The 22,723-nt window shown below is 33.7% G+C and overlaps 1 protein-coding gene across 1 annotated transcript; it reads left to right on the top strand.

Annotated features, from left to right (window-relative positions):
• Positions 1–276: 276 nt before the first annotated feature.
• Positions 277–12,111, top strand: LOC105327291 (large neutral amino acids transporter small subunit 2). Its single transcript, XM_066076478.1, is given in 12 exon segments — positions 277–939; positions 2,843–2,968; positions 4,787–4,886; positions 7,035–7,056; positions 7,058–7,083; positions 8,684–8,807; positions 9,755–9,858; positions 9,979–10,075; positions 10,324–10,473; positions 10,705–10,789; positions 11,095–11,187; positions 12,035–12,111. Coding segments are annotated over 12 exon segments (1,500 nt in total). The 5' UTR covers positions 277–437; the 3' UTR covers positions 12,106–12,111.
• Positions 12,112–22,723: the final 10,612 nt, after the last annotated feature.

Here is a 22,723-nt window from a genome sequence, read left to right as displayed (position 1 = left end):
AAGCTGACTAAAGTAAAACTTATATTGGAGCAAAAAGAAACGAAAAATACATAAAAAGTAAATCTCTCTCTCTCTCTCTCTCTCTCTCTCTCTCTCTCTCTCTCTCTCTCTCTGTGTTTTTAACGGGTGGATTGAATTAAATTTTCACAAGAAACGCAAAATTTTGTTTGCTGATTCATAACCCAAATAATGTTGGAAAACACAACAAAACCGGCTCATGCAGGTTACCGGTGCATGGAGAAAAAACTTCGGGCTCGAGATTCAGTTTGAAACGTGGTTATGTTTTGTGTTTGCAGTCACGCATAGTGTTTGTCGCGGTGTTTGAGGCTGGAAGTGGACAGACCTTTTGTTTGGTGATTCAAACTGTGGATCGTATTTATAACTTTTTAATAATTGATAACTTAATTACGTAACACTTGTAATAATTGTTTTAAGATATGGCCGAGTTAAAGGATTACCGAAAAGTGAACGAAGCTGAACCAGTGGATCAGGGTTCCGACCATTCATCTGAGGCCAAGGAAGACGAAACGATTAATCTGAAACCGAAGATCTCCCTGTTAAACGGAATAACCGTCATCGTCGGAAGTATCGTTGGGTCGGGTATCTTCGTCAGCCCTCGGGGTGTTTTAGCGGGATGCGGGAGCGTGGGACTGTCTCTAATAGTATGGATACTGTGTGGTCTCTACTCTATGATTGGGGCATATTGTTATGCCGAACTGGGTACCATGATCACAAAGTCTGGAGCTGACTATGCCTACTTGTACGAAGCCTTTGGGCCGTTTGTTGCGTTTCTACGACTCTGGGTAGAATGCATGATCGTGAGACCGTGCTCGCAGGCCATTGTAGCCCTCACGTTTGCCTATTATGTGATAGAACCTTTGTTTCCCACTTGTGACCAGCCAGATGTGGCAGTCCGTCTCCTGGCTGCTGTATGCATATGTAAGTTTTAGTAGAATAATAGAAAATATTTCCTCAAACTCTCTTCTTCCTTAAGGCATGATCGTGGGTAGAATATGACCTTGACATTGTGATGATGCAATATACACATGTGGCCATGTTGTATATACCATATTACTGCCATTATATGTTTTGTTAATTTGTTAAGATGGGGCTCATCACTCCCATCTTGTTTTATCACTACAAAAGTGTGTTCATGCCAGGGTTCAATCTTATTATTCTCGAAGAAAATCACAACCGCACTAAACAGCTGTATAAACTTAATAGATCGAGGTAAACAAGAATATTGCATCATGATGATCATCAAAGAATAACCACATTGCTGAGTGATAATTAGAAGAAAAATAATTATAATTGTGTAATTTGTGTTTCATAATACGTTTTGAAGTAATAATGTTTTGTTCATTAACATAATGATTAAGACAAGTATATGTATATTTGAATCTATTGATTAGCAAAATTATTTGTCAGAGTGAGTTGTGATTTTTGCCTTAAGCGATTCATTTATTGATTTGGGGGAAACAATTTTATAATTGGTAGTTCTCAAGCCCCTGTTTCATTTGTACATCACTTCTCAGAACAATTGAATTGTGATTGTTGTCATGTAGACTGTGAGGAAGTTTTTTCCCTTAAATTTGGGTGGTTAATGCTTAATGGGTTGTCTCGTTCAAGTATTTTTACTTCCCTTTTCTACTTATTTCTCAAACTGAAATGTGACTAACTTTGAGTCATTTATTGAGCCACATTCTGGGTAGGTGTTTTGTCTTATAGAGGTTTAAAGAAAGCAGGAAATGATACTTGAAGTAATTTTTGTTTGAATTTTCGTATACATTCTACTTTGATTTATAACATTGATTATATCATGATTTGGAGGACATCAAATTTTAATTTACCATTTCAAGGAAATATAGTTCTAGCAATAGGAATTTTGTACTTTTTTCCCCATGGGTTGGGCATATCATTTTGAGAGAATATGAATAATAAATTGTTTGACAATAGAACAGATGAACGAGTTTAGTTATTTACATAATTATGCAAATCTAAAAAAATCATGCAGTCTAATTGCACTGGTAATATTAAGAAATTATCAATTCTTTTACATATTTAATGCCTTGCCTGTTTGAATGTTTCATAAATATTGAACAAAATGCCAACAATAATTTCACAGGAGTTTGAAACAGCTAGAAAAATCTACACATGTTTTTATTAAAATGCTTCTGCCCTCAACATGCTCTGCACTTAGTGCTACAGACAGTGCAGAAGACATGAACCATAAAAAGAGAAAACCTGCACGTACACATTAAATCTTTACAGCAGGTAGAGCTAGGTAGTGAAAACTAGAATTATTATTTTGGCAGAGAAAGCATTAAAGCATATTTGAAGATTACCCCCCCCCCCCCCCCCCCCCCCCGAACCCACGTTTACAAACAGAACATAAACAAACATAAAGATATTTTTTGTTCAATAAGAATTTAGCACAAGTGAATGAATCTCTCATTGATAAAGTTCTTATTCCCATATTCCCAGGCCGTTCTTTAAACCATTAACAGTGCATGGCTATGCATGGATGATTTTCACAGACATTGATTAACTGCACATGTATTATATGCGTAAAGTAGTTTAAGAAGCTGAAGAAGACATAGAGAAAATGTAATTCTAATTACCGGTAGTATACTTCATTTATATATGCAATTGTTGTCAATGTGAGTGAATAATTAATCTCTCTTGATGATTGCCAATGAGATATAGTAGTTATCACACACATTTCATCAGGTTACCCCAAGTTTCTATTTTAGAGCTGAGAGAAGTTAACAGTAGTTAAAAATTTTAAGTTTAGAGATTGATTTACATATAATTTCTAATCATTGTTTTGTGTACGTTGCAGTGGTGTTGACCTTTGTGAACTGTGCCAGTGTGAAGTGGGCCACTCGCGTCCAAGATGTCTTCACGTACGCCAAAATGTTGGCCCTTGCCCTCATCATCATCACAGGATTCGTACAGATCGGGCGGGGTAAGTAACCTCAAGCATCAGCCGCCCCTAGGAGGGTATTTTTGTTAGAAATTAGAGACTGATTGAAATGTTTCTGACAGATATGGCATATGTTAATAGTATACATCTTATTCATTTTGGTAACCATGTTCCTGTATAATATATCCCTGTACCCACGATAACACAAAAGCGACAAGGAAACACAATCTTGCCAAAACAACATCTATAAAAGCTAACACCCATGTCGCTGGGCATGCAGTGATTTGTTGGAAGTATAAACTAGAAAGTTGAACGGAGCACGTAATTAACTCTTTTGTGTCCTTGCGGAAAAAAAAATTAATAGTTTGATGTCCGTCAGCTGTGAGGGGGCTGACGGGATTATAGAAGAGGGATGTTGTATTGTGGCAGTGCCTGGTTAAATCATTGTAGCTTCTCTTCTTTGATCTTGCTGTGATATGACAAGACTATGCAGCTAATCTTTCTTAACACATTGTATTCTTACTACCTGATGCATTTCATGTATGGCATGTACTGCATATAAATGTAATTTAATGCCATGCATACCATACCCCCATAAATCCATGGAAAATGTTCATTTGTGTCTAAGTTATTGTCAAACCCCTTTGTAGAAAGTTATGTAAGGTTTGAAGAATGCGACAGTTAGGGAAATCTGGAATACTTGGAAAACACGATAAGTACGAAAGAACACAGGATGTATTAATCCTGTGTATCCTGTTGTCAGACTGCCTTGGTCCTCTTACTTCTAACTGAACATGTTCATGTCAGGATTCGACTTGTAGAACATCACTGACTTAAAACATGTGCCTTTTGTGTTCAGTTACTGCATAGGTAACTTAAATGACCTGGCAAGTTCATTAAAGATAGCTTGGGTAAAATTGTGAGATTTTTAAAAGTTTGGTCTTGTTGAATTTTTTTTTATCCTTTAAAGCCTTATCATCACAAAACAGAGGATCTTTTATGTTTCGTCTTAAATATTTTCACCTATTATGTATGAATTCTAGATCCTGAATAATTCTCTCTTAATTCTTCCTGCGTATTAAACCAGTATTAAAACTTCCACACAAAGGACGGGGCTTTGTATTGTGCTAGTACCGATACTTAGAAAAGTGTCACATGGTCATGATGGATTATGTTGTACTGACAAACTAAACAAGGTTTTGATATCCAAAACCGGCTTTCTGATGTAACTTTCCATCATCATTCGTATTTGTTAGACACCTACAATTTTCCATGTGGAGGTCAAAGATTTTGTTCATAAATCATCACCTATAGTATAGTACCCCCAGCTGTGTGGATCAATGCTTAATTGATATGTACATGTATATCCTCTCCTTCAGCCTTATTTTAATGCATGTCCATTTTGAATCTGAAATCTTTGAATATAAAATAGAAAATTATTATGAATGAATGATATTTAAAGCATTGCACTGACTGCGCTGGTAATTATTGCATACACATTAACTGTAAACATACTCAAATTAGGGTAAATCACATGTATATAGCACCTTTTACATTTATCTCATCTCTGCTGATTCATGTACACATTAAGTTTTGAGCATGCTATTTTTTTTTTCCATTCACAGTGTAATTATTAATTAGATCAGTTTTCAAATATGGTTCATAATGAACTAGAACTTGTAAGTATTTATTTCTTTGAATACAATCTGTATGTGGAACTTGTTGTAAATTATCAAATAGAATTTTTAAAAAATCTGGTACTTCTAACAGCGCCTTTTAGATCTATGCTGATGAATACACCTTGTAGAATGTTGTTGTGCATTTGGTTACAAGATATCATTTCAATTAATTTTTTTTCAGGTGAATATGAGTACTTTATGGATCCTTTCGTTAACACTGAAACCAACATAGGAAAAATCAGTGTGGCTTTTTATCAAGGTCTCTTTGCCTACAATGGATGGTAAGCTTGTTTCATATTACATTGAGAGAGAGAGAGAGAGAGAGAGAGAGAGAGAGAGAGAGAGAGAGAGAGAGAGAGAGGATGTGGCACAAAGAGTTTGAATGAAAGTCTTCTTAGCAGTTAAATGGTACACTACAAAGATAATTTTGTTAAGGTATGTGAATTCAAACTAAATTAAGTCTCATATAGTTGGAATCTGATGTTGTGTAAATGTCCAGTTTATGTACCAGATTCATGTTATACAGGTCTCTGCTGACAATTTTATTAATAATTAGACTTAGAGACCTGCAGACTTGCACGGCAATCGGCAGTAAGTGTGCTAGATTAGGACTACGTTGAAGTCCTTGATCTATAAAATGTTGTTGTTGGCTATATCATCTACGCATTGTGGCCTCAGATAACTCTTCACCTTCAACGCAGTACTATTCTGATCCAAGCCGATTATATTTAGAGGACTGATTTTGTAGAGTGCTCTACTTCAAGAAATTGACTTGCACTTGAGAATCATGTAGACAGTCCAAGAAGATGAATGTCCATCTTGTGTTTTGAAACGGGGGAATTAAAGCCTGTCTCTCGGGAGCATCAGTTGCTGGAAATCAATTGTGTTTTGACACTTTGATGGATAAATAATCTCAAACAATAGTTTTAATCAATAAATAGATAAGAACATACAAGATTCACATAATGTTTACAACTTTGCATCAGATTTGCCCTTCCTATGGTATGCAGGGCATTTGCATTGTTAAAGATATGTACGTAAAATGTAATGTTATTGCGTAATATCGATGGTCGAACCAACTGCGTCAATTGCGATGGGATAGGTTGTTTAACTTTAGATAAAAAATCAATACTGGATGATGAAACTCTCATGTGCCTCTTTTTTAAACCAATGTTTGCAAACATTGTAGTAACTTTAAAATACGCATACTCAATGCTAGGCATTTTTCCAGGGTATATCGCAAGGTTACGATCTCTGTTTTCTGACGACTGTTGCATCAGATTATTAGCAGTGTGCGATCAGACTAATCTTCAACAAGACTGCCAGTAAATCTGATTGATTCCTATTGATTGAAGCAGGTTACCTGTAGAATTAATCCAGAGACTGATTAATATCTGTAAGCACCTTAGGGTTATGTATTCAGTTTGCCAATGAGGACAAGAATTCGGGCACTATTACATTCTTACAATTGCATGTAATTTATTTGACAAGCTGACAGTTTGAATTAGAAATGTTTGACTTCACAATATATAGTTGCATAGTTGTACCCTAGTTAACAGTCAGTATTTGGCACTGATTGAAAAGAGCTTGTAAGTGTAGTAGATAGATGACTTTGCAGACTGATTCTAGATAATAAAAATACCAGCCTGAAGATGTACTATAATATGTTGGCTTGCAGACTACCATCATTTGTATCCATACATGCTCATATTATTACAAAGAGAAAACAAATAACTAAAGATTTGAAATAAAAAAAAATGAAAGAAATTTGAATTATGTTATCTGGTGCATGTATTTGGTTAGAGAATATATGACATGGCCATGCAGTTAAAACTAAAACGGGCATGAAAAATAGAAATTTTTTAAAGAAAAAAGTGAATTTTTCACACCTAGCTCTCCTAAAACAAGCTTGCAATTTGATTTTAAGTTTTTAAATGAAAAATCTAAGTAATCTTAGACTTTATAGAAATTGGATTGAAAGTAGGTGTGCTGGGTTAGGGGTACTGTATAAGGATCTTTTTGGCATACATTAACTTAATGAAGTGTACTACCATCATTGCTGTGCAGTGACAGCTCAATGAATGAAATGTGTTGTACATGCTGACAGAAGCATTTTTTTTTTATTAAAAGCCTGCTCCAATGAATGGTCAAATAAATGGTCATCTCTGTGTTACATTGTACATCATGATAAGCAGAGATATTTCAGGTTGACCTGGTGGGTAATTAACATACCTGAGGTGGCAGTGAGTGATGCTAAAAATGTAGGACACTCACCTTAGTACATCTACCTGAATTAAAATTAATGCATGGCATATGTGGGTCATACTGGTTATGACATGTCAAATTAGATTGGGGAAGCTGCTATATGTTGCTGGCATACTATAAGAAACTGTAAGCATACTACAATGAAATTGTGTTTTGTTTTGCAGGAACTACTTAAACTATGTCATTGATTGAAGAATTGAAGGACCCATTCAAGTGAGTACAAAGAAAAATCAAACCCCCCCCCCCCCCCAAATACTTGGCTCCAAAATGATTGATTTAGGTTACAAGATAAGAGCCTCATTTGTCCCAAATGTCAAAACAGATATTTTGCATGATAAATTTTGGCACTATAACAACTATTGCTATCTTTCTGTATACCAATAATTAGAAGATTGCGTAGGTATACAGTATCTTGTATATATTAAAAACAATTCTATCAATAAATGACACATTTACACTATCCATGGAATATTTAGAAAATCCTATTGCATAAAGTGTGTTACCTGCGATTGTGCACCTGTGATGACATTAGTGCAGAAACCTATAGATTTATACACCTGTATTTATGACATAAGCCTAAAGGGGTACATGTGGGCCACATGTATATATAAGTTTAATAGAGCACAAATCCTGGATGACTTTCAAAGAGCAACACCACAGCCCCCAAAATCAGATTTCAAGGTTGTACTGAATTGAAGTGTAATTACACTGACATTATATAAATGCTTGTGTAATGTAATACATTGTACAGACACAATATGATTGCAAGGTGAATGGTATAAAATACTTCTCTCTTTTACGAAAGCACTTGAAAATATCATGTAATCTTAATCATAGAAGCCCAATTTCCTAAAACCAGTACAGCCTGCTATAAGACATTGACCCCACTATAAACAATTGTTATGCTTGTAGGAAATACGCAGCAAGTGCAAATTACGCATGCATTGACTTCGTAATTGACAAAAAGAACAAATAAGAACAAAAGAAAAGAATAGGACTAAATTAATGTAATTTTCATCTGTAATGAAATCTCCCCATTTTGAGCTCTCATTTCATCTAATAAGGTAGCATTTTTAGCCTCTTTACTCACGAAGTACTCTGTCAACAAATTGTTTACATGGTCAAGGAAAGACAAATATTTCGTAGATAAATAGGGAGAAAGTTCCTCCCTTATGAATTGGACGATCAGACCAAATGTTTTTGTCAGCTAGGTGGTGGATGCGTGGATTACAGTATTTACGTAGGAAACTGAGGATTAAATCAAGGTCATTCACTTCTTGGCTTAAAAAAAATTGTGTTAGCTGGGAGAGGGGGGAGGTGCCGACAATGGAAAATGCTAATTTGCAGCAGAAGTGAGGGAGAGAAAAAAACAACCCCTAGAATAATGAGTTTTACATGTACATACTCAATACTGGTCCCTGTGTGTATTGCCCTTTCTTGTGTTCAGAAAATGGATTCTGAGCCCTTACTTTATTTTTCCGATTAATTAGAGCATGTAACAAATATATTATGAGCAAGCGTAGTGTATGATGAATTTCAATTAATATATTTTCTGTCTTTCTTCTCATTTATTTCATCTTGATTATTTGATATATGGACAAAATCATATGGTAACATGGTAACAACAGCCCCTTTCTTCAATCTTCCAACTTTGTAGTTATAGTATATAATACAAACATCATTTCTTAAAGCATGTGTGTATATCAACTGAAGCAGATTCTGTATGTTTTACCCATCACCAGCATACTTCAATGAACCTTTTTCCTGGTTGTTTTCTGGTCCTGATAAATAATAAACATTCCCTCTTTTGTAGGAACTTGCCTAAGGCTATATGGAGTTCAATTATCACTGTGACTGTGGTTTATGTTTTGGCCAATGTGGCTTACTTCACCACAGTTACTCCCCCTGAAATCCTAGGAGGAGCTGCTGTAGCAGTTGTAAGTATTGGTCCATATGCCAAAAGGAAGGAAAATACTTGATGTACATGCATAAAAACATACACAACAAACTCTTTCCCACTTAAATTACTTTTAGTTACCCAGTATATGTAAAGAGAACTGGAAATACCTGTATGGAACATATATAACCAACAAACTAACTCCCCTATTAATCAGTTCATGCTAATTAAAAGAACAACAATTCTTCATGTATTTTAAATTTATACCCCCTTCTCCCCCAATAAATGGACAAATTTGAAATTAGATTTGACTGAAGTATGTTACTATGAAGTATTCAATCAAATTTTGATTCATTAAAGATTTAAAAGTACATCTAACCTAATGTTTAGAATGTTACTGGGCATTTTTGTGTACCGGTACATGGGTGAAGTCAAATTTTGTCACACCTTGAATCTCAATTTTGACTAAAAGATAACAATTCAGGCTGGACACTTAAGAAATTTTGTGAATTTGGTTGGTAGAATTTTATATTTGCTCTAGTCCTGATAATCAGGGATATTCAAAAGGTTGATTCTTGCAAATGATATATTTGAATTTAATCTTGACAACAAGGGTTTAGTCTATGGTATTTGCTAAAATTGAAAGCCCAGGGGTTTTCTTGACCAAATAAGGTGACTTTTTTACTTCAGCTAAATCAAAAACTTTAAGTCTTTTTGACTTGATGGATCTTCACGGACATGCATTACCAGTGTATACATGTGTGTGTTAAACATGAACATTTAAGAACAATTATACACACATTTTAACAATTGACAGAAATGGAGAACATCTTTAAAGGAACTACCGATAAAATGTTAATATAATAATTTTTTTTTACAAATTGATGAGTAACGGTAAATTAGAACCCTATTTTGGCATTAGAATTAAAATTGAAAACCTATGGTTCTTAATTAATGGTTGTTACAGTCTTGAATTGCATATTGTAGATGTTCTCTAAAAGACTGTACGGAATAATGTGGTGGATCATGCCTGTGTTTGTTTCACTCTCCACTTTTGGAGGTGTGAATGGTATCCTCTTTACTTCAGCCAGGTACAGTATGATGTTAAATGAGGAATCATTTTATGAACATTGTAATACTGCCACAAATTTTCTCTTTCTCTTTGTATTGATGAGATTTATTTGATTAAATTGTGTTGTGTGATTTTGTAGGCTTTTTTTCGTGGGTGGACGGGAGGGACACATGCCCAAGGTCCTCAGCTATGTGTCCGTGAAGCGACTAACCCCCATGCCTGCTGTACTTTTCATGGCAAGTATCTACATCATAACATGGATTTTGTATTTTACCTAACCAATCATTTTCATGAAATTGAATATGATTTAGAAGAGGCAACAGTAACATCATTCTGTTGTCAATTTGATTTGTTGATGGAAAGTGACGGAAAGAGTTCAATTATGCATGGTTATCTCTGAAAAATGAAGATTTTATTGAAAAAAAAAGAGATATCTTTGAACATTCAAAGAACATGTTATATTAAAGATTATTCTTTGTTTTAGGGGCTTTTCTCCTTGGTTTATCTTGTGTCGTCTGATATGGAGGCTCTCATTAACTATGTGAGCTTCGTTAACTGGTTGGCTATTGGACTCTCAGTCGCTACTCTACTGTATTTCCGCAAAACTAAACCTGACGCACACAGACCTATTAAGGTATTGTGTAGAATTTTTTTTTACACGCAATAAATAAAACATTGAATGGAATTGTTTTTATTGATACATGGTTTTTGGTTTGCCAACTTATGTATTTATTAATTATATAAAGAAGGTGCAAGGGGAGTTTCTGACATTTCTGTTTTGCCAATTAACAAATGCCTAATACTTTTCATATAACCACTATTACATACATGTATTGAAAAATGCGGAAATGTATCTTGTCTGTAGGTTGCGTTGGTGTGGCCCATTATCTACTGCCTGGTGACGATAATGCTGGTTGTTATCCCTTTCACTACTATACCAACTGAAACAGGTATGTATCACAGCTTTAAAAGAATCGATGCTCTACTGTAAAATAATTTGATTTGGGGGAATGGAGGATTGGTCTGTGAGCAGTCAAAATAATCCTGTTTGAGAGGACATTTTTTTGTGGGTCACTGGTCACAGGAAGAGAGATTACTCCTGTGTAATAAAATTTTTAGACCCACAAATCTGATAGTGAGATTTCTACTAAAACAGCATCAATGTTTATGGTTTAAAATAAATGAATAAGTCTGTATAAATGTAACTTTGCTTATCACTTTTTATTTGATACATGTATTACTTTTGATATTATAGGAATAGGCTGTGCCATCATTGCCACTGGTATTCCAGTATATATCGTGTTTATATACTGGACCAGCAAACCCAAGGACTTCAACAGATTTATAGGTATGTCCATTGCTGCACAAATCTGTGCCCGATACAATCAATAGGTAATAGAATTGATTACATGTACATTCTCAAACAGGGAATAGAAAGATGATAAACATTGAATACATGTTTTTGTAACGAACAAAAAAAGCTGGTATTGATTTGATATTGAGAATATTAACAGAAAGTCAGAGATGATGTTTCTGGAAGTTATGACTTGATATTATGTACAGGGGAACTTGATTAATCCAACACCTGTATAAAACTTTTTACTGAACGTTTCAACAGCAATTTGAGTTCTAAAGTCTGAACATGTAGAATCTTGACAGTGGCAAGTCCAGTTGGCTCTCCAGTCTGACTTGAAACTATCATCACAAATAAGGCTTATTGGTTAGACTGTTTTGGTAATTTTTTTTTGGGGGGGGGGAGGGGGGTTGGCGAATGGGGTAGGGTCGTATTTAAGACATCTAAGCTTTATGTTGGGTAATGAAAACACTGCTTTCACTATGTACACCAATAGGCTATGTCTACAGATACACAGAGGGAGCAAGCAAACTGAAAGTAGAGCTGCTTTATTGGGGGAAAAAATTACTGATGGAGTATATATCAGTATGTTTTAAATGTTTGTCTTAGATAAATGTCTGCCATTGCTTGCTTGTACACAATTAGATAAATGAGAAAGAAGCAATGCAAGAGGGAGCTATAGGTGATGAAGTACTAGTTTAACAAATCATACAAGTAAATACTTGTACTCATTTGTCTTGCTTTTACATGTAGGAAAATAACATGATGCTCATGGAAATGTGATCATTCATCAACATGAATTTGATATAGTGCAATGCATTGTATTTCATTCTTGTTACAGAGAAGGGTGAATTGTTTCTCCAGAAGTTGTTTGTTGTTATACCAGAGGAAGAGAAACAAGCTCAGGACTGATTCCATGTAAATCACTCCTCATGTTTTATCTCTGTTTCCTATCTGCGGATTGTTACTCCAGTTAATCTGCTTTTTGTTGACAACTCCACTCTCTCTGTGTTGTAGAGTAGTATCGATACATGATTTGTGGCCCCATTGTGCATTGGCTGCATATATATAGTGTGTGGTTTTTTTCTGTGGCCCAAGAGAAAATATCTCTGCAATTTTTAATTCATGATATTTACTCAACTATAGGCCGCGAAGTTATCGGTATACTTTAAAAAGTGTTGTATGCATTAAATTCTAGTCTATTAATTTAGAATTGTTGTTTAGAATGAAAAAGGAGCTTTTGAAATAAGATCGATAAAGTTATAGATTAGTTTTATTAACAATTTCTGACCCTCATGAAATGTGAGGTTGACATTTCAAAACATAGTATTTTACATGTATGCAATTTCTATTACAATCACAAAAAAATTTAAATATCAATAATGGACACCATGCATCTTTAGGGTTTAAAATTTATAGGGTTAAGGAATAGAGAGAAAAAATATGGAAAATACCGGATATCCGGTAATTTTTGCAAGGATCTAATTCACTTTTTTCAGGATGTCTTTTAAATCGCAAATTTTTGAATACGCAGAAATTATAATCTGTATTATTTTCTATAAGAAACTTTTTAAATCGCAAATATGACTGGCGCAAATTTAAAATGCTACACATTTTCCCCTTTTTCGCAAATTTTGTGACACGTGAAAAAATCCGGATATACAGTAATACACGTAGTTAAATTAGCTGCAATAATGTAGCCCTCTCCCGATTTTTTTTTTGGGGGGGGAGAGGGCTACAACTCCATAGGATCTCCGTAATGGTGCAAGTGCGGGAGTGATTCACTCCCGCAACGATTTCGTCTTAAATCGTATATAAATGACAATAACATCTGCATTTCTTACCTGAACTCAAACATTGTAGATGTCTATGGCATAAATTAATCCAAAAATATCAAGTATAGTCCATACATCGGTTATTTTTCGTGTATGTCAACAACACAAGTTGAATTTGTCCGCCATGTTTACTGACCTTGACCGGTTTTATTTTGGGACAGCCAATGAGAATTCAGGAGCGGATCTTGAACTGAATATAGGAATTCCCCTATTTTAAACATAATTAACGCGGTAAATATGAATTTTCCACTATATACCATTTCCTGAAACGATGTTTTAGTGATAGAACGAGGTAAGATCGATTATTTACACTGTCATTCACGTTATCAAGCCCATCAAAACTCCAAGCGTACATCCCAAAAAATCACGCGAGAACTGTCATGGCTGCTGAAAGAGACGACTGGTAAACATGCTGATGTGTTTTATCTGGTTTTGATTTATATACGGTTAATTTGTTCAACCTGAATTAAAAAATCGTTTTATCTAAAGGAAGTCAAATATAAAATCGAAATTTTAAGACCGAAGTCAGTCGCATTAAAAAATTAATTTTGCACCATTACGGAGATCCTGTGGAATTGTAGCCCTCTCCAGTAAACATCAGATATAAAAAATCGGAGAGGGCTACATTATTGCAGCTAGTAGTTAAATGAATGAAAATGAGGAAATTTAAAATAAGTTTTCATTAATATTTTAGTTTATATAAACATAGTAATTTAAAACATGGAAGACAAATTGCAATGAAATCCTGCATTAATTAAAAACTAATTACATGTATTATAAGCTTGTCTTTAATGCTGAGAGTGTTTTTTGGTGCCCCTGTTATATACTGTTCAAAAAATGTGGTGGTATGTTGGGATGGTCCACTATCTGGCTTTGAAATGACTTGAATGTTCATGTACTGTCTCATTCTGTTGGTATCAGTCTCAGGTGTCACATCCATCCAAAACACCTCGGGCCTTTTACATAAGGTTTGAGGTGTTCCGGATGGTTTCATGTCTGACACATTGATACATGAGACTCGCAAGAAAGGGAACATGGAATGGTATTGATAAAGTTCCGAACCTGAAATTTGACCGGGAGTCAAAGATACGTGGATCAGTCCCCGTCAAGTTTGAATGCAAATGTTTTGATGTTGCTTAATTAACCTAACATGCATGTATTTAATGAAGCTTGCTTGTTCCTTGTATGCTTGATGGAACACTTTTATTGTTAAGGAAACGTGCAGTGTTAAGGTAGCTTAATGTGCATTATAACAATTGCTTTGTGACAAATGTAGATTGTAGGGGGAGTGTTCACCCCTTGTACTGTTTTGCTGACACAAACTCACAGTTCATTGGGTCGATATTTTTGACTTGGTAAAAACCTTCCATATCTTCAGACAATGAGATATTTAGTATAGTCCATAGTCTCAAGGAAATGGCAACACTGGTTGACTTTTGCTGTTTCCTTTTGATGGACACATTGTCAACCATCAACATAAGTTTCGTCTTCTAGTCAGTGTTTTTATCAGATGTCTTTCAAATAAAGAAACATAGTTGACATCATTACTCTAATTGGAAATCATGATCATTATTAAGAAATTGATAATGAGGTTCAATGCTTTGAAGTTATTGGTTGTAAACATTGCAGCATTATTTGATAAATTAATTAACTTACAGGTTATTTTTCTATGGATGGTAAGAATAATGTGAAATAGTTTTCCATTTACATATACAGTATTTTTTATATGTAAAATATATTGAAATTACCGATACAGTTCATGCGTATCTTGACTTTCAATTTCTTTTTTTTTTTGCTTTCCTTCACAGAAAAAATGTCGGCAGTTGTTCAGAAGCTGTGTATGGTGATGCCCGAAGAAAGGAAAAGTTTATGAAGATCCATAGGATAGATAAATCATCACCATATATATATTAATATTTAATAATTAAAGCCCCGCATTGGGGCGAAGTGTCCCCACTTTCTCGTTGTGAAACTTGTCGCCTTCGTAGATATTCCATTTCTATCACACATCTAGTAGCTATGTTCAATGGACATGAATCACCATGTGTTCGCAAACAGAATCTCCACACACTCGCCATGTTACGTTGCTAGCTTAAACAACAAACTTGTCGGTTGTTGATGATATTAATGTTTCGCCTGTTGTTTTTCTACCACTCTCTCGTGACATTAACAATATTTTTGTTATTGTTTTTTTCTAATACAGATTGTTAAAGCCTTTCTCCATAGGCTATGTTGTTTTAATAATTAAACAAAGAGTTATCTCTATGTTTAATATTCACACATGCTTTTACCCATAGACAGAACTTTATTGAGTTATTGAAACTGCATGTATTTTAAAAGTTAGAAACGATAAAAATTATGACACGTCAAATTTTTAGTGTCCTAGGGATCATGTCTTTTAAATGATTTTTATAATAATTTCCTTTTAATTGTACAGTTGAAACAAACTGTAGTAAAATGTGTTCTTGTTTCAAAAAATTTCACAGGCTCTTGTCTATTTTTAGATGTGTAGGGTGAGAGATGTTATACATTTGATGGCTTTGCATGAATGAGCAGTTGTATTTATACCTGTTCATATTTTTTTCTTCCACACAACAGGTATCAATTGCTTGGTGCTTCTGCACTTTGGGATTTTGTCATCTGTGTTCTGTTTGTTTATTTTTATCAGCTTTTATAAGAAACATGAACATTTTATTAATTGAAATATATGAATATAGGGTCCTGTTATTGAAAGTATTTACAGTAGCGATGCATTTAAAATGGAAACGAACGATCTCAAAGATTGCTGCTGGGTATTTAAAACAAGTAGCATCAACAGCATATTGTTTTTAAAATTGTTAGTTAGTAATTTATAATGGACTCCTTTAAGATTGTTAAATAATGTACCTGTACATGGGATATCATCATAAGGAAATTCTACAAATGCTTCCCAATCTAGTACATGTGTACATGTATGTATTGTATGTGCTATTGTTTTTTTTTCCACTTTGTTGCATGTACTACATTGATCTGTCTCGACAATATACTAATGTACACCCATATATGAACTGTTAGAATGACACAAACATTTGAATTGTTTTTCTGTGTTATGCATGTATTTGAATGGTCAGATACTTGTTTAAATATCCATTAACTGTTACGTTCATATGTATGACATTTTTAAATTATTGAAACTCACTTGTAACAGCTTTTTATTTAATTGGTTTTATTATACATACTTTATTTTAAATTTGGTTATATTTATTGTACACCACTTTTATTCCCAAGTGACAGTATGTAAATTTAATGTTTGTGACTGACCTTTTAACCTCTGCACAGTTTCCATGGCACTGACTTTATGGTAAATGTCAATTTCAGTTGTGAACCAGTTAAAGGCAGTTTATGGACAGCTGTGATTGGACGTTTTTGCTTTAATATATTTGCAAAAGTTGAGCATAATCAGTTAATCTTGTTCATGTAAGGGACGGGAGATGGTGCCAGGTGGTGATAATAAGATAAGACAATGCTGGGTTTTATTTTGATCATTTTTATTTTTTTTTTGCTGTGTTGACATTTTTTGTGCTTTCCATAAGCAGTATGAAGTGAATTTGTGTGACTGTATGTAAAATAACAAGTATTCAGTTTCACTGGACAGCATAATGCATTAGAATGGTCTTTATTCATCAAAGCTGCATCAGCAAGTACATTAACTAGAGTATTGGAAGCTGTTAATTCATTTGACAACATCCCAAACAATTTAATCTGATGAAATATTACCATGGCCCGACATCTGCATAGGAGTCCATGTATATCATGAGGGCATTTTGATATATACATATATCATTGGATTATATTGGTAGTGAATTTATGTTATAGATAGATGGACCTCTCTAATAGAAAGTTGTTTACACATTTTAACTTGTAGTCCTTGTAACTGTATTTGTTCATTTACCTTTCCATATCCTGTAAAGGTTAAGTTACACGCTTTTTTTTCCAGAAGACTCATGTTTATATATACATATTTTATAACTGTATATACAGTATATTTTAATATATATTTTACCGATTTGTAAAAAACCGGAAAAACATCACAAAATGTGATCAGTAATTAAGGACACATATTTTATTTTCAATATGCAGCTTCTTTGATCTCTTATGTTATTGATGAAATTTTTTTCTTGTTTTCGAATGAACAGTTTAACTATAATTGTGAAAAATTGTACTGTAAATTTTGGCATGTTGTAATGCCAATAGTTCTAAATGTACCTCAAATATATTACAAAAGGTGATGGACTAGCTTTTTGGATATCTGTTTGCTGATAATTGTGCTTCAGAGAGGGTCTGCGAGAGAGTGTTCATCTTCTCAAACTGTCATTTTAGGCTATATAAATTTTTGTAGAATAATGAAGTTTTCTGTAGTTTGTATGTGTGTGCGTGTGTAACTTCTATTAATGGAAATAAAGAAACTGCCAAGGGTTAAACTGTCTGTTCATTTTTTCAATTTCAAGGTTTAACAGTGCTACTTTTGCTTAATAATTTTGGTTGAAAAAGAGTCTCTATTCCACCTTTGTGAAAAAATGTGGAACTGTTTTTTTCTTTTTTTGGTGCCTATTCTTCACAACTTCTAAAAAAAAGTATCAAAGTATCATTACCAAGGACAACGCTGAAACAGTACTTTAAAAATTTGGATTTGAAGTGCCCATTAGTTTCTAAGAAACTACATCACGTTTAAAACATCTTTACGCTTTCAAGCTCAATTTCAAAAGTAAGTTTAGTTTCAGTACTCCATGCACGGTTCTCGGGGGGTTGGGTGATGATTGGTGATCGGTGTCCGTTTGCCTGACAACATTTGTCCAGAGCCATTATTCCCCTTAACAAATTATATATAGTTAACCAGCAAAGTGCCTTTTTTTTTTTTTGAAGGGTATCTAGTGAGACACAGTCAAATGTTAAATTCATAGCAGATCTTAGACAACAAAATTGCTTGGTGGACAATATTTTCTCTATACATGTATTTGGCCCAGTCTTGTTCAGATTTTACCAAACGTCTGCTTGTACGTACAGTAGCAGTGTAAAATCAATCTTAGTTCAAATCATATATTATTTTCCTACGGCCATATTTGTCATATTTCCACACTGTGCATTTTTATTAAGGATGTGCAGTAACCTTCAACAAAGTTTTTAGGTCAAAGACAAAGATCAGGGTTGAATCACACGGCTTTGAAAAATCCTTGTACACACCATATAATATCAGGTTCTGGACTATAATTTCTCTTCCACTCAGATTATACCACAAGAAGACATATAGGTAAGGGATGTGCAATGAAAAAAAAACCCCCCTAATTTTCTAGTTCAAGGTCATTTCAGATCTCTAAGGCTTGTTCAGACAATATCTTCATTCTCCTTGGTCCAATCTTGCTCAGACCCAACCAAAAGTCTCCATGTAGGTATATAGATGTATACGGGATTTCCAGTGACCTTGAATAGTTACCATATTTCAAGACAAAGCTACAACGTCAGCATGCAAGATTTAACCTTTTTCTCAACAAATGGCTGTAAAGTGGGCACCAATGACCGGGCATTAAAATCCCTTTCATATTTTGGAGATTTTTTAAATGTTCAAATTAAGTCTGCATGCAGCTGTGCAGTTCTAAATGATTAAAAAGGCATTGTTCTTCTTGTGGGCGCAGTTTGCAGACAAAACAACATATAAGGTTTTGTAACCCCAGACAGCAGTTTTGGTCAATTCTTGGCATAAACAAATCATTTCAAGAAATGTTTACCCCCATAAAAGAATAGGAATTTCTCGTAGATTGATTTGGCGATGAATATGAAATATAAACAGAGATTAATCAGGATAAATACAGTAGCCCGTTCAAAGGGGAATCTCCTTTATGATGTTAGGTATCTTTGTTTTTTACGGTTTTTACTTGGATACAAAAATTTTTGGATAAATATACATGAGTTAAACGTTTATGTCAGGTTTAGGTTCAATGCTATAAGTGTATCGCCATTTCCATCGACAACCAACAGCTATCTGAAAGCTCTAGGGGAAACTCAACCAAACCGGAAGTGTTTATGATTTCCAGCAAATGATCGCAACCATGCAGAGGTCAATATTGCTACTTCGTTCCTAACCACTTTGAGGGTGAAAATCGCAAGCCAAAAAACGAATTTATTTCATAAAATCAATGCATTGAATTGGGTTAACACTTAGAACTTTGGTTCAGTGTATGCAAAATAGATTTTAAGATCATACAGTAAACTATGTAAACCCCCTGGGTCAAACTTGGGTGTCGTTGCTTGTATTAGAAATATGGCCCCCGAGTCTCTTGATATATATGCATTTTTTATTTTGTTTTTGTACGAATCGACTTTTATTCGGATAGAGTGTGAGCTGAGGGCGCTTGGTTGAATTAAGAGAGTTATTAACTGTTGTTATGTCTTCCCTTGGAAGGGGAGACATTTTGTTTTTGCAGATTTCCTTCTTCTAGTTTGGACCCTAACTCAAACATCCGTTAGGTCAGAACGTGAAACCTTTAACATAATTAAATAAGGTGACTTTTAAAAGAGGTGCACTGCATGGACAAATTTGACCTTGACCTAGAAATACCAGCTCATGGTCAAATTCTGAAAAATTGGCAAAATCATATATACAAGTAGAAGAAATAAAAGGTAGCTGAACACTTACCAATTTTTTTTTTTATCCTGACCTCATCTTCGAATTTTCAAGGTCAAATTTCAATTTAAAACAAACAAAATTTTTGGTTTAACTTGAAATCAATAATATGACATTTAGACTAGCTAACATTATACTTTTTAACTTACTGAATTCGCTCTATGTAACAAACACACTTTAAAGTGGGAGACATCCCCTTCCGAAAACAACAACAACAACATCCTTCCCCTAAAATGAAAAAAAACCAAACAAACAAAATAACAAAAAACAACTGGCCAAATTGAATACATTCTAGTTTTATTGGGTTTTTAGCAATTATGACCAGCACTTTCATTAATATTAAATTTGCTTGCAATATTTCTTGTGTTAGAATCCCCAAAACTAAGCTTTCACACAATGTCAGAAGAATTGCCAAGTTTTTCGGCGATGGTTGTACCCAGCAAGATAATTTCTTTATCGCTAGGCAAAGTTACGATGGTACACATGTAACAAATATACTTCACACATAGTTTGGACATATTTAAGCTTGGTAACTAAAGCATTATTTTTACAAAGTTAATTATATATACTTAAGGTAGCTCGCGGGTTTACCTGCTTGTGAGAAAACCTACCTTGAAAATTTGTCCACGTGATCCATAGGTTTTATAGTTTTATTTCTAAAATTTATTTAAGATTCGTCTGCGCGGTAAAAATGTTATCGTGTTTCAAATACAGTGTCATTAATAAAATCAAGCAACGCCATTTCAATGAAATAAATAGTAAAATGCACATTTTAATCGAGAAACGCATTACAAAACTATGCTCCAAACTTTTAAACGATTCAGACGAAATTAATCATACTCAACACAAAAACAGAGGAGATAATTATGAATCAATTCATAAAAAAATATCAGTATGTGTTCTCTGCCAATTTTTGGCAAAAAAACTTTAAAGATTTAAAAGATTTCTCGAAACCTTATATTTGCATTACGACGTTAATCTGACGTCATCATTTCCTTACTTCTTAGAACACCAAAATTGAAATGCATTTATTGCCAAGACTAGCTGTTTAACACATTTAAGAACATGTAAATGTTTATTAGACATTATTGTGAATGTTATCAAATGCAACTAATGTAAGACTGTAAAGATACAGAAAATTGCTGTATTTGTTTTCATGAAACTCTGAGTCAATCAATGCAAAAATAAAATGCCAGGCAACTACTGACATTATGATTAAGTAATCGAATAAAACAGTTATCTCAAGCCAAAATAAATTTAAGAATTTAATCGGTAGTACAGATTACGGAAGTTATAATTGTAAAAAAAAAAAAGCGGAGTTAATGCATACATTCTATTTTAAAACATGACTTTAAATGGAAGAGTTCTAACACACACTCATTCTTTATCTTTATAGAAAAAAATATGACAATGTATGTGCCATCTTTAAATTTTCAGCACTTGATATTATAAATCTTTGTATAAACAGTCATAAACCGCATATAAGCTTTTTAAAATATTTTCTTTTATACTTCTAAATATCTCATTTGTCATTTTTAAAAAAAATTGAGTTTACTATGACGGTCAACTCTTTACGTCGATTCCTATTGTGACGTCAGCAAACCCGCGAGCTACGTTAAGTTTTGCATTGTTTCTTTGTTTATGGCAAAATTATTCAGCCGCAAGAAATATTACGTTTGATCAGTTGCTGTATTTATTGAAACATTTATCTAGTACTGATACTCATGTTTTACATAATCTAACATATGGCGTATACGAAACTGTATTAGAGCCACTTTGAATCATACTTATATTTTACACTTCACAGATTAAAGTGTAAAAACAGATAAAGGGTACAATTTACAGATTAAAGTGTAAAATATACACAATATACATACTACATTGTAAAATTTACAGCTTGTTTGGTAAATTTACAGATTAAAGTGAAAAATTTACACCTTCGTTCAAGTGTAAATGTTACGCATTTAAAAAAGTGTAAAAAAAAAAAATTGTAAAATAACAGTGTCAATATAGCAGCAATTTAATATGCTTTCGTATGTGTGGATAGCAAAATCTTTGTTTCTTTCAAAACGGTATTACATATTCAGAAGAATTAATTTTCTTTGTTTTAAGAGGAATGGATTGTCCTGACCATTTTTATACTGTATTGAACTCCTAAAAAAGGAGAGCTCATAGTCAAATACTCAAATGTTAGGAATGTTTCTTTACTTAATAATAGTTAATTGCTGAAAAAAATGCTCTCGAAAATTTTAAAGGTAGACCTCCCAGCCTCCTAGGTTTATGATATGATAAAGTAGTAGATTTTATATAATATGATAAATTCTAATAATAACTGTTTGTCAATTATAGATGAAAACCTCGTAAATTGTTAGAACTTGTGTTTAAACCATTATATTTACATTTTCAACTGTCTTTGTCTGTGATAACACAACGAATTAATTTTGAACCCTATAACCCAAAAACTTCAAAAAACATGAGTGGCACAAAATAGGCGTGTCTTATAGCATAACCGAAAAACGGTATTGGCTGCGCCGCGTAGCAATACATAGCTTTTGCTACATAAAATAATAGTGGTTTTAAAAATGTGTTGTTTTAAAATGTAAAAATTGGAAATAATATAAATATAAGTAATAATGAATCATTCTTTGAATATTATGAGGTGATAATTTCGGTCGGAGCGTGGTCAAATCTATCATAAAGCCCTTCGGGCTTTATTGGATTTGACCACGCCCCGACCGAAATTATCACCTCATAATACTCAAAGAATGATTCCTTATTCCTTAAATAATGATTATTAAGACAATGTATCGGAAAAGGCAATACAACATGTTTTTGGAAAACAAATTAAAACGACAAGCTAAGGACAAATAGTTGGTTCTAAAATAAGCACTACTTTCTCATGCAGTTTAAATCACGTGATATCACATAAACATCCAGAAACACTCGTTATCCGTACATGTATTTACAAAATGCCAGCAATCATTAAGTGCAGCAATATGCACATTAGTTATGTAAATTATCCGACTCGCAGGATAAT

This window comes from Magallana gigas, chromosome 2, assembly GCF_963853765.1.
Source record: "Magallana gigas chromosome 2, xbMagGiga1.1, whole genome shotgun sequence".
NCBI classification, from domain to species: Eukaryota; Metazoa; Mollusca; class Bivalvia; order Ostreida; family Ostreidae; genus Magallana; species Magallana gigas.
This window is presented reverse-complemented; position numbering and strand designations above follow the sequence as displayed.